The sequence below is a fragment of the Myotis daubentonii genome, chromosome 10, assembly GCF_963259705.1.
Source record: "Myotis daubentonii chromosome 10, mMyoDau2.1, whole genome shotgun sequence".
Classification (NCBI taxonomy): domain Eukaryota; kingdom Metazoa; phylum Chordata; class Mammalia; order Chiroptera; family Vespertilionidae; genus Myotis; species Myotis daubentonii.
This window is the reverse complement of record NC_081849.1, coordinates 74,078,210-74,091,895: the sequence shown is the minus strand read 5'-3', so window position 1 is coordinate 74,091,895 and position 13,686 is coordinate 74,078,210. Positions and strand designations below refer to the sequence as shown.

At 38.3% G+C, this 13,686-nt stretch overlaps 2 protein-coding genes across 3 annotated transcripts in view; both read left to right on the top strand.

Annotated features, from left to right (window-relative positions):
- LOC132211130 (ubiquitin-conjugating enzyme E2 R2-like) overlaps positions 1-13,686 on the top strand; it is a 920,533-nt gene that overhangs the window by 168,410 nt on the left and 738,437 nt on the right. The window lies entirely within an intron of this gene.
- Positions 1-13,686, top strand: part of COG5 (component of oligomeric golgi complex 5) — a 196,409-nt gene that overhangs the window by 12,506 nt on the left and 170,217 nt on the right. The window contains exons 2-5 of the mRNA XM_059655688.1: positions 2,525-2,664; positions 3,897-3,954; positions 6,926-6,980; positions 7,083-7,152. Coding sequence (XP_059511671.1) covers positions 2,525-2,664; positions 3,897-3,954; positions 6,926-6,980; positions 7,083-7,152 — 323 coding nt within the window. The remainder of the gene's footprint in view (positions 1-2,524; positions 2,665-3,896; positions 3,955-6,925; positions 6,981-7,082; positions 7,153-13,686) is intronic.

Below are 13,686 nucleotides of genomic sequence, written 5' to 3'. Positions count from 1 at the left end.
AAGACTGTACCCTTTTATGTAATGTTTACTTTGAATTTATATTAGTTCACACAAACACTCCATCCATGCTTTTGTTCCGGCCCTCCGGTCCAGTTTAAGAACCCATTGTGGCCCTTGAGTCAAAAAGTTTGCCCACCCCTGTTCTAGGGCCTCATATGTAACAGTGGTTGCCAACCTTTCGGACCTCACGGACCACCAGTGGTCCACGGACCACTGGTTGGCAGCCGCTGATATACAGTATATAAATATATATTGTGACATATTTATGCATTTTAGTTCTCTATTATATGTTTTGAAACTTTATTTGCTATTTTTTTCATATCATTTCATATTATTATTTTTTTAACAATTCCTTGGTGGTTTCTTCCTCAGTACTTCAACTGTCCTTTTGTTCTTTTATTTTTCTCTTTCATAGGTGCCGTGTTCTTTGGAAGCTTGTTTAGTCAAGTTGATGGCCTTTTAGGCTTCCTCCACATGACTAGGAGTTCACTTTTTGAATAATAAGAATTATATGTCACAGGGGGGGAGTCAGGATTTTAGAGATGCTTAGGTGGGACATGGCCATAAAAAGGTTGGGACCACTGAACTAGAGATGTCAGAGACCATAAATATAAAATATAGTCAATTTTTCTGTTGTCATTGTCAGTGACCTTGTTTTAATGCATTGAAGGCGATGTTGAGTAGTTAATATTTTTTTTAAAGCACTTTTATTTTTTTATTTATTTTTTATTTTTTTATTTTTTTAAACATATATTTTATTGATTATTTTTCAGAGAAGAAGGGAGAGAGACAGAGAGTTAGAAACATCGATGAGAGAGAAACATCGATCAGCTGCCTCCTGCACATCTCCTACTGGGGATGTGCCCGCAACCCAGGTACATGCCCTTGACCAGAATCGAACCTGGGACCTTTCAGTCTGCGAGCCGACGCTCTATCCACTGAGCCAAATTGGTTTCGGCGAGTAGTTAATATTTTACTCAATTTTCTTATTGGCTCACTGATAAAAGTAAGCTTTTAGCATAGTGGTTCAGAGTGTGGGCTAGACTGCCTGGGTTTAAATCTCAGACAGGTTAGACAAGTTGCTTGCTGTGTGTGTGGCTGTCTCTTTATCTGTGAAATGGGGAAAATGATAGTTCAAACAGGATTGTGTGAAGATTGAGTTAATAATTGTAAAGTGCTTAGATCAATGCCTGGCACATAGTAAGCTGCCAGTGAAAATTACCACTCTCTTTTGCTGTTGCCTCCTCCTTATTTACCACATAAAATATTTACAGTTTGGCAGGCATGGCTCAGTGGTTGAGCATCAACCTATGAACCAGGGTTCAATCCCCAGTGTGGGGCATACAGGAGGTAGCCGATCAATGATTCTCTCTCCCATCATTGATGTTTCTATCTCTTTCTCTCTCTCCCTTCCTCTCTGAAATCCTATCTAATAATAGAGAAACATGGTAATTAACCATAACTTCGCTACCCTTCCCATTGGCTAATCAGCGAGATATGCAAATTAATCATCAGCCAAGATGGCGGCTAACCGCCAACAAAGATGGCGGCTAATTTGCATACTGCAGGCAGGGCCGGACAGTGCCATCCCACCTGCCCCGCTGCCATCGGGGCCTGCTATTTGCAACCTGGGTGGCAGGCGGCCCGTATGGGAACAGACCCAGGGCTGGCACGGAACCCCAGCGATTGGCCACTGTCCACGCCCACAAACGGCCCCCCTGGGGGATCCCTGGCTGGCTGGTACTAATGCACCATCTGTCACTGGCCACGCCCACAAACGGCCCTGGGGGGGGATCCCAGGCTGGCAGGTGCTAATGCACTGATTTGCCAAAATGCACACCCGGGCAGCCTTTGCCCTGCAGGAACTATGCAGCCAGGTGGAGCAGGGCGGGAACTTCCCGGGGTTGGCGTCAGGCAGCTCAGAGCAGAGTGCGAACTTTCCATGCTGGTAGCTGCTTGCTCATTCACTTACTCCTCATTCATTCACTCATTCACTCACTCATTCACTCACTCAGCAAACCCTCTCAGGTCCATGGCACCAGGCCAGGCACTGAAGTTGAAGCAGGATAAGACAGAGCTATGTCCTCAAGATGGTAGTAATTCAGTAGGGCGAAGCAGGCACATGAATGAGGCAGTTGTATGCACAGATGCAGTGTACTGGGTTCGGTGAGGGCTGTAACTAACGCAGACTTTGTTCTCTTGATAAAATGGGGCCTCGGGAGCCAGGCTGCCCAAGCCTGTAGGCCTGTGCCTAGGCCAGGAGTGGCCAGGGTCCCGGAACATGACAGAGGGTGTGCAGGTCAGGCTGAGGGGTCTGGCCCCACTCCTCACCCTCACCCCTGAGTGCACAAATTTTTGTGCACCAGGCTACTAGTCAATAAATATGTATTTTAAAGAAGGAAAATATTTACAGCAGTTTTAGAAAGACCTCAACATATGTTAATTATGATTGTAATTGTTCTGTTGTTTATTATTTGCGGTTTAGTGCAGTGTACTTAAAAGACTTTTTCTAATTTTTTTTCAGAGTGTTATAGTGATTTTTTAAATGAAGACTTTGATGTAAAGACTTATACTTCCCAATCTATTCATCAAGCTGTAATTGCTGAACAACTAGCAAAACTTGCCCAAGGAATCAGTCAGTTGGATAAAGAACTACACCTACAGGTAATTCCAGTCTTCTGGATCATGCAGATTTTTCAGCCTAAAGTGATAATTTACAATTTTTATAATCCTTTTATTATTTAGTCTAAAGGAATATTTTCAAAACAAATGTATAATTATTAGTGTGGATTACTTTTCAAAGTATACTTTGGCAAAGTTTTTTGTAAACTACTTTTTGTTAGTTGAAAAACTAATATACTGATCTGTTCAAAATACATTATTCATACTTTGTTTTCACCACCTTAACTGATGTGCAGTGAATATAGGTGAGCAAAGAATAAGATGACTTTGATAAAGGAAATGGAATTTGAAAGTAGAACATTCAAATGTGAATAAGAAAAATTGGGATGTTCACATATTATGAGCACAAAGTATAACAATTGGTGAAATTACAGAAAGCTGATCAATTTGTGGTGGATAGAACACAATATAGGGACTTAGGAGATGGTTCCTAATCTCAGCTGTGCTGTTGCCATTGATATCATTTAATGCCTTTGATTCTTGCTTTAAAAAAAAAATCTATCAAGTGGGGAGTGAATAAGGAAGAGGAGATTGCAGTAGAAAATCTTGAAGGTTCCTGTCTCAACTACAATTCTATAATTTTTTTATTTTTTAAAAATTTATTTAAACATTTTTTTAAATTTTATTTTTGTTATTTTTTAGAATATGTTTTTATTGATTTTAGAGAGGAAGGAAGAGAGAGATAGAAACATCAGTGATGAGAGAGAATCATTGATTGGCTGCCTCCTGCACGCCCCCTACTGGGAATTGAGCCAGCAACCCAGGCATATGCCCTGACTGGGAATTGAACCATGACCTCCTGGTTCATAGGTTGACACTCAACCACTGAGCTACAGTGGTTGGGTGAATTATGTGGTCTTGATTATGCTGAATTAAGTTCAAGAACTAAGAGAATCTGATGTTTAAAAACATTCTTTAAAGTGAAAGCATATATTAGCATGGCAAGAATTAGCTGTTTTTTATTTTTCAGTTTTGGCACAACTCCACTTGCACATCGCATTGGGAAAGTGAGGGGCTAGTGAAAAGGCTTTATTTTTCCCCCCCTCTATGTTGAACTATAAGTGTGTTTGTGCTCCTGCTAATAATGTATCTTAAGCACCTGCAATTTTTTTTCATGTTAATGTTTGCGTCCTTCCTGTATGGTTACATGGCGATCACAATGAAAAATACCTTATACTTAGAGCATATGCTGATTATTCATTTTTGATTTTCAGGTTGTTGCAAGACATGAAGATTTATTGGCACAAGCAACTGGGATTGAGTCTTTGGAAGGTATATTTCCATTAACTATTACAGATTATACAGAGCTAGAACAGGGATTGGCAACCTTTTTCTGTTAAGGGTCAGATAGTCAATATTTTAGACTTTGCAAGCCATACTGTCTCTGTTGCCATTGCAGAGTGAAAGAAGCCAGAAAATATACAAATGAATGTGTCTGGCTATGCTCTAATAAAGCTTTAATAAAGCTTTGCTGAACCCTGAGCTAACTATCTGGGTTCCAATTCTTGCTTTGCCAGTTACTAGATGTGTGACTTTAGACAAGTTACTTAATATTTCTGTGCCTCAGTTTTATCTATATAGGAGAAAAGTATTAATATATATGAACATGGTGTTATTCTGAGGATTAAATGAGTTAGCAAAATGCTTAAAACAATTTCTGGGACACATTTAGTATTTCTATTAACTGTTAGTTAATTAAAACAACTAAAACATCAGCAACACCAGAGTGGTTTGTAGTGGAAGTAAGCTTGATTTTTTTTTTTTTTTTGGCTTTCTTTGAAACGCTTTTCAATGGAAGTTTAGTAGAATAACAATACATTGTGTTTTTATTTTTATAAATCTTATTTTTGTTTGACTAATATTTATGAATTTTTGTTCCTTCTTGATTAAACTGTATCATAAATCTGAAATGTTAATATAGTGTTTTATGTTATTGCTTGTGTTGTGATTACCATTATTAATCACTGCACATCAAAAGAATGCTAGGTGATCTTTTTCTGTGTTGATGAAATTCTTGAGGAATGATATTGCTATTGTGATGCAATATTCTTTAATGCTTTCCCCAGTGTTTCTTATAAACTCAGAGGTATTGTTCTCAGCTTGTACACTATTTCTAAGACATCTTGATGAAGAACTTAGTATTTTCAGAAATAATAGTTTGTCTGCTATTTTAATATTAAGGATGTGTATCAGACCATGTTCTTAAATACTAGGCTCTAAGTACTAACTTACTACTGGAGATTAATTTTTTTTTAATCTCTCAGTATTTTGTATGTGTTTCTGGAAGCAAGTAAGTAATATCCTGTTTTAGTAGTAATTATTTTTAAAACGAACGTTAAATGATTTTCTCATCTGTAAGATCCATAAGGATGGCATGGTAGTACAATGATTCTGAGTGCATATATGAATGTATGTGTGTATATATGAATTATCACAACAAAAATTGTGGTTTTCTTAATATGTGTTTAGTACTGTAATGTGCTTGTTTTTCCCAGAATGCTTTTCACTGATTACAATATTTAAAATATACTGTTGGATTGAGTTAGAATAGCTATTTGTTCCATGATTGTATAGCAGGGGTGGGGAACTTTTTTCTGCAAAGGGCCATTTGAATATATATATATATTTTTTAAATATATTTTATTGATTTTTTACAGAGAGGAAGGGAGAGAGATAGAGAGTTAGAAACATCGATGAGAGAGAAACATCGATCAGCTGCCTCCTGCACATCTCCTACTGGGGATATGCCCGCAACCCAGGCACATGCCCTTGACCGGAATTGAACCTGGGACCCTTCAGTCTGCAGGCCGACGCTCCATCCACTGAGCCAAACCGGTTTCGGCCATTTGAATATTTTTAACATTATTCATGGGCCATACAAAATTATCAATTTAAAATTAGTCTGCTATATTTGGTCAAACATTTAATTAGCTCACCCCTAATGCCTTGGCAGGATCAAATGTTACCACGGGCCTTATTCAGTCCTCAGGCTGGTTGTTCCCACCCTGTTGCTTAGAGTACAGAGGCTGGCTTCTCTGAATTCTGATGATTACCTAAGAATATTCTCCAGATTATTTTAACATAAAAAGTCAAAGTATGAATTAGTTATATTCATTTAGCATGATGTGTATTCTGACCCCTTTTAGGATATTATTTTGAGATGCTGAAAGTGTGATATGTATTTGAAAAGGAATATTACCCCAACTTGTACTTCATCTGCTTTTTTTCCCATGTCTTTTCTAAGATAGTTTAATATTTGCCATATAAGTAGTTTGGAGATGCATTTATCAAACCTATTTTATTAAAAGTTACCCCGTTTATTTTTGTTCATTTATTCATTTTAATATTGAGAATTCGTTAGATTCCAGGTTCAGCAACCTTGGTACTTGGGTTCTGGCTGGGAAAGAATTCAGAGCCAAGACCCAGACAGTATAAGAACGTTTAGTTGGTAAATCACAGAGGTAGAAGAAGTAATTCCTAGAAGAAATAGGCTTAGGAAACGAGTTAGGTAGGTAAAGGAAGGGAGGGCCTTTGGAGCTTGGGAGTGAGGAAGCTAATGGTAAAGTGCCTGGGCAGGGAGGGGAAGGGAAAGGCACTGGTGTGCTTCCAGAAGGGAGAGTGCACTGGGTCCTCTGTCCTAAGGGTTTTGAGGGTGAAGATTTTAGGGGTGCTCCCAGGAGAAGATCTCAGAATATTCAGCAGTTTTCCAGGTGTGACTTTTCAGGGTTGTTGTCTCCACTGATTGATTGGCCAGCACCAATCAGGGCAGGGGGTCATTATTCCATGCATCTGATACAAGGCTGGTTTTGTTGCTTATCTGGTCCTGGAGCTGAAATACAATTGAGGGCTAGATATTATCTCTGGGGAGGAAAGGTCAAGGGGTCCAAACCTGACCGGTGATACGCTAGGGGAGGAAAAGTCACCCTGGGCGAGTTCTTACCCTACAATTGATTGTACCTTGCTAGGCACCTGGAGCCTTCCCTTCTTTATCTGGCCTATTGTCCTTGCTGTGCCCATATCTGTCTAATTGCCTACAACAGAACAAGGATTGGAGGGGGAGACAGAGGCTTTTACAATAGTGCAGGTAAAGGGTATTGGTCGCTTAGATTACAATGGTGGCAGAAAAACTTGAAATTTTCTCTCTATATGTGTATATGTATATATATTTCTTTTAATTTAATATTTTACCCAATTTGAGCCCTTGTAAATTTGTAAAGTAATGTAAGCTGTTATGTTTTCCTAGGTGTTCTTCAGATGATGCAGACAAGAATTGGGGCATTACAGGGAGCTGTTGATAGGTACTGTTATTCATTTTGTAAATAATTGGAATGGAAGGGTTATCACCTGTTGATATTTTGAAGATGATTTTATTATCATTCCTCTCTTTATTTTTCCTTTAGGATGAAAGCAAAAATTTTTGAGCCGTATAATAAAATAGTATCCCGTACTGCACAACTAGCAAGACTTCAGGTAGGTTTTCAGTTTTCATGTCTTTTCTAATATATTTTTATTGTTTTCAGAGAGGAAGGGAGAGGGAGAGAGAGAGAGAGAGAGAAACATCAGTGATGAGAGAGAATAATTGATTGGCTGCCTCCTGCAATCCCGCTACTGGGTTGACACTCAACCGCTGAACCACACTGGCTGGGCCAGATTTGTTTTGTGCATTTTTTACCTACAAAAAGCTTCTGAAAAACAGAAACTATATTTTGTACTTTTTTACATATTCTACAGAATCAGAAGCAAAGAATACTAAATTTAGAGAAAGAAATCTGTTTCACAGTCTTAATGCTGCTGCATACTGGCTGTAGGAACTTCAGAACCTTGGTTTATTCATCAATAAAATTATGAGCTTTGTAGTCTCTAAACATTTATATATATAAAACCCTAATATGCAAATAGACTGAATGGCAGAACAACCAAACAACCGGTTGTTATCATCAGTGCTGACCACCAGGGGGTGCACGCGGAACATGGCGGGTGTCAGCAGCGGGTGGCAGAGTGCGGAACATGGCGGGTATTGGCCATGGTGGGTTGGTGGTGCAGGTGAGCAGTGGTGCCAGACCAAGGCCAGCCTCTGGTGGTTACTGAAAATTCTTTACTCCCGTGCGCCGTGATCCCTCTGGGCATGTGCACCTGCTGCTGGCGCTGGAGCCACCGCTCCCACCCGCTGCCGTCGCCTACACTGGCTGCAATTGCTCGGTGATGTCAGTGGGTGCGAGTGGCGGCTGTCGACCCCGATCACCCCTCAGGGCTTCTCTACCTCCCCCTGCTCCTGAGGGGCAATCTGGGCTGGCAGCCACCTCTCGCACCCGCTGCTGGCGATGGCCCTGCTCGCAACTGCTGCCGGTGCCCGGTGCTGGTCCCGATTGCTCGGCACCGTCAGCGGGTGTGAGCAGTGGCTGCCAGCCCCGATCACCCCTGAGGGCTTCTCTAGCTACCCCTGCTCCTGAGGGGCAATTGGGGCAGTAGCCACTGCATGCACCTGCTGACGGCACCGGCCCCAATCGCTCCACGCAGTCAGCATATGGGAGCGGTGGTGGCAGTAGCGGGGCTGCCGACAGACGGGACCTGGGGGCTGTGGCGGGAGGGCTGGACGGGAGCACGGAGGATGAGCCAAGACCTGCCCCTGTGCCCATTGCAGCCTTGTGGCCTACAGTTCCTTTCAAAGTGCACAAATTTGTGCACTGGGCCCCTAGTAATTATAAAAATGGAATGATTTAGAATACTTGAAATTTTTCTTACATTATAAAATCCTGCATAAACATAAATTTTTTTTATCACTAATACCTAGGTAGGTGACAAAAATAAGATTCTTCAAACTTACTTTCAAAAAGCTCTAGTGAACAAGGGAGAAAAAAAAGAAACATGATTCTGACATGTTTAAGATCTGGAGTTGAAAGCAGAGAAGTGAACAGAAATTAAAATTTTAATTTAACTAAATTTTAATTCATTGCCTAAAATTAAACAATCTATAATCAAAACAACATTCTATGATGCACATAAGGACTAACAGTGCTGAATAGTTCTGCTAATAAATAAACACTCCTATGCCTGGCCAGTGTTACTAAGTGGTTGGGCATCAACCTATGAACCAGGAGGTCAAGGTCTGATTCACATCAGAGCACATGCCAGGTTGTGGGCTCAATCCCCCATAGGGAACATGCAGGAGGCAGCTGATTTATGTTTCTCTCTCATCGATGTTTCTTTCTATCCTTCCCCCTTCCTCTCCCTCTAAAAATCTATAAAGGCATTAAAATACAACAACACACACACCAAAAAAACCCCCAACAAATCTGGGTTCATAAAGTACAGATGAAGAGCACAGATTAGGAGTTATGAGCTCTGACTGCTACTCTTTATCACTAGTTGCACGATGATGAACAAACTTTAGTGTCTTTCTATCCCCATCTTTATTGAGATATAATTGACATGTAACATTGTATAAGCTTAAGGTGTATAACTTGATGATTTGACATGTGGATATATTGTGAAATGATTTAATAACATGGTTAGTTAAAACGTTCTTTACCTCACATAATTATCATTTTTGTTGTAGTGGTGGTGGTATAATACATTTTTACAATGAAAGTGTGGGCTGGATTTGTGAATTTTCTTCTAGCTCTAAAATGCTATGATTCTGTGAAGCTGTGAGAGTTACTTTTATGGATGTTTTCATTTTTTATGGTGATGTAAACATGAGAGGTTAAGATTGTGATTAAGATTAGCACTTTTTATTTTTATTATTATTAACTATTAGCCCTAATTCTGTGCTCTTACTCTAAAAAATATTACACTACAGGGACAATCAAGTTGAATTTGGTCAAATTATCATAAGGGAAGGAAGAGAGAAGAGAGTAAAAGGAAAACGAAATATGCCTAGGTACTTTTTGGTACCTTTATATCCAGTATTTAATTCTTCCTGTATTGAGTGATAAACATCTTACCTTAGGGAGGATGTTTATTTTAGAAATTTGTTGCCCTTCAAACAGTTTTGAAGTCTGAGGCCTCTTTGAAAGCTTATGTTTTAACCATTTTTATTCTGTTCATTTTGTCTGGGAAACTTTAATGTTCCTGTTTAATCTCTTCATTCTTTGAGCTTCTATTTCATTTAAATACATGTGGTATTTGAAAGCAAGAAAGAAATAGCTACGAAGTTATTTTTGCCTTGAACCTAAAATCTCTATGATTATGCCCTCAATTGGAAGAAAGTACATTTAAACTTAATTCTTTTTGCTTTTTATTACCATTTCACTCTTTCTTCAAGCAGAAGCTTCTGAGTTCATCTATGTACATGAATGCATGAATTGAATTGAATTATCACCCTAAGAATCATCTCTGTCTTAGCTCTATCTTAGCTCATTTTAGTAACATTCTTTCAGAAATAAATTTTGAGGAGTCTATTATTCCTTACATAGGATTTTTAAATTTTTTATCTTAAAATTATATAAGAAAATGAGTTTTTAACTTCAAATCTTGTACGTGTTTTTTTTTAATCCTCACCCGAGGATAAATATCTTGTAAGTTTTTAAATACTTTTAATCATGTTTTTAAAAATATAGCGGCTATATTGAGGTAATTCACACACCTATTATATAAGTTTTTTTTTTTAATCATTTTAACTTATTTTTTTAACTACATTTCATCTCTAAATATTTTAGGTTATAAATATACATTAGCTTTTCATTTAAAAGTTTTTTTACTTTTTTAACTTTGAAATTATATAAGAATGTTTAAGAAAATGTTGGAATGAAGGAGGAAATCATCCATAAAACCTTTTATCTTTTTAATATGTTTTATATGTACATGGTTTTCATTTTATATTTTTGTAGGAGTCTTTTTAGTTTTCAGTTGATATGATATCAAATAATTTTGTCTGTATTATTAATATGGAATGATGACTCATTATACTGGCTTTATAACTGTCCACCAAACAAGTGAATGTACTAGGAAGGAATAAAGAGGGAGGATGACAACAGCAGCATAAAATGCCACTGTCCCTAAACATTGTAAAACATATAGAGCTACTAGAATAGCAAAACCAAGGAACTCATGCCGGTGAAAGTGATGCTGTGCTAGTTTTCAGCCTACCCTTCAAGGAGCACAGCAACTTTTGTTTCCGTTTTGGAAAGGCCACTGTCCATGTAAGAAATCTAAATACCTTGACACCATCATGCTGTGAGGAAGCCTAAGCTAGCCACATGGAGATGACAGGTAGAGAAGCACGGAGGCACCAGACCTATGAGTGAAACCTTCTTATATCATCCAGGTGAGCCTTGTTAACTGAGTGCAGCATAGTGAGTAATCCCAGGTCATACCTCATGGAGCAGTTCAACCCTGCCTGAATACCTGACTTACAGAATTGTGAGGAATAACAGGTCATTTTAAGCCACTGAGTTTTGGGTTGGTTTCTTGTGCAGCAATAGAAATTGATATACCAGCCAAACTGATTTTCAAGTATAGAGATTGCTATCCACATATAAGGATGCAGGTTCCTATGTGTTGGTGGTTCCTATGAGCCTTTCCTAGGAATCTGATAATGGCTTGAGACAACCAAAATGACTAGAGTAACATCAAAGTAGGACTAGTGATGCACATTAGTATTAGGATTAAGTGACTGATATATAGGAGAGTATAGTATGAAATAGCTGTATTTTTTTAAATTTTATTTTTTAATTACAGTTTACACTCAATATTAATTTGTATTAGTTTCAGGTGTACAGCATAGTAGTTAGACAGTCATCTACTTTACAAAGTGTTCCCCTCTACCCACCTGGCACCATACATAGTTATTACAATATTATTGACTATATTCTCTGTGCTGTACTTTATTTTGTAACTAGCAATTTGTACTTCTTAATCCATTCACCTTTTTCACCCAGTCCTTCAACCCACTTTCCTTCTGGCAGCTATCAGTCTATTCTCTTTGAGTCTGTTTCTGTTTTGTTTGTTCATTTATATTGCTCTTCAGATTCCACATAAAAGTGAAATCTTATAGTATTTGTCTTTCTCTGACTTACTTAATTAGCTGTATATTTTGGCAAAGTAATAAAATCTAATTATAGAAAAATGTGGGGAGAGCAAGTGCAAAACAATTTTTATAGAGAGGGAGAGGAAGAGAGAGAAAAAGAAACATCAATTTGTTGTTTCACTTATTTATCCATTTTTTCGTTGATTCTTGTATGTACCCTTACCTGGAATCAAACGTGGAACCTTAGTATATTGGGGGCAATGCTCTAACCCAGTAGTCGCCAACTTTTTGGACCTCACGGACCACCAGTGGTCCGCGGCCCACTGGTTGGCAACTGCTGCTCTAACCAACTGAGCTACCCGGCCAGGGCACAAAACAGCTTTTAAAAACTATCTTCAGCAATTATATATTTGTAGTGTTGGTTTTGTATTAAGATAATGTTTTCTGTGCATTGTGAAACAAAGCTAAGGAATAATTTTAAATTATTCTAATTCTGTTATTTCCTGTCTTGAGAGTCGAGAGTCCCTGTGTAGAAGAAATACTTTGGAAGATTAAATACACACCCTGTGTTCTTGATTTTTAATCAAAAGTATCAGTATGAACTCATTTTATCTTAAAATGGTATGTACATTATAGATGTATATACTATTTTTGTACAAATGTATATGTATAATGTTAATCTGAGAATTTTTATGTGTATTGTGGAATAAAGAAAATGAATATTGATGTAATATTTTAATTCTAACATTTCCTATGTATATCTATTGAAAAGTCCCAGGAATGAAAATCTATATTCCCAGAATGTGGTCTTGACATGCTGTTGATTTTTAAAAGGAACCAGGGCTCCTTTGTAAATCATTCATTCCAGGTCTGGGACATGGACTATATAAAATGATCCTGGAATATTTTTATACCACCAACTACTAACTAGAGATCATGACAAAAGGATTCGGCAGCCATCCTGGTCAGTGTGGCTCAGTTGGTTGGGCGTCCTCCCATGGACTGAAAGGTTGCTGGTTGGATTCCTGGTCAGGGCATGTGTCCAGGTTTCAGGCTCAGTCACTGGTCGGGGGCATACAGGAGGCAGCCCATCAATTTTGTGCTCTCACATCGATGTTTCTCTCTCTCCCTCTCTCCTCTCTCTTTTAAAAAAAAAAAGTCCCAATTCAGAAGAAAAAAAAAAAGAGGATTCAGCAGCCAACTTGACTAGGCTCTAGGGTCGGGGCGGGGAATCTTTTTTTCTGCCAAGGGCCATTTGGATACTTATAACATCATTCGAGGCCATACAAAATTATCAGCTTAAAAATTAGCCCGCTATATTTGGTCAGCCATTTAATTAACTCACCCCTAATGCCTTGACAGGGCCAGACCAAATGATTTCCGGCTGGATGTTCCTCACCTCTGCTCTAGGATGACCAACTCTCCAAGTTTTAGAATTGAAAGTTCTGTGTCCCAGGAAACCTCTCAGCCTCCCATGAGATCTGTACGTTTGATCACCTTCAGAGGCTCAAACGGGCCAAAAGTGGGACAGTGTGAGCATCTATAAGGATAAGAGCTACAATGGATTGGCATCCTTTATTTTGCTTAAGTCTTTGCGTTCATAATGATAGCTGAAACAAAACCAACTAATTGTTCATCTTTGGTGGATATTAGGAAAGCAGTTTTTAATTTTAAAAACTGATAAACCATGCAAAAGAATCAAGTATTTATCCTTACTTTTCTGTATGATTATTACCACTGGCTAAACAAATAGTAGATGGGGTAAAGTTGTGTTTTTTTTTTTTTTTAGTAGAGAAGTTTTGTATGCTACACAAATAAAGACAAAATGATAGAATTGCAGTATCAGCATTTTGCAGTCATCATTTTATTGGATTTTGACATTGTTTCAGTGGTTGCTAACAGCACTAAGAGGAAATCATACATGTGTTATAAGTATTCTACCACCTAATGAATGAGCTTACCAAAAATATTAAACCTGAACCTAATGAAACTGCCCACATACAACTACTAATGTATAGGAAGTATAGAAGATAGTT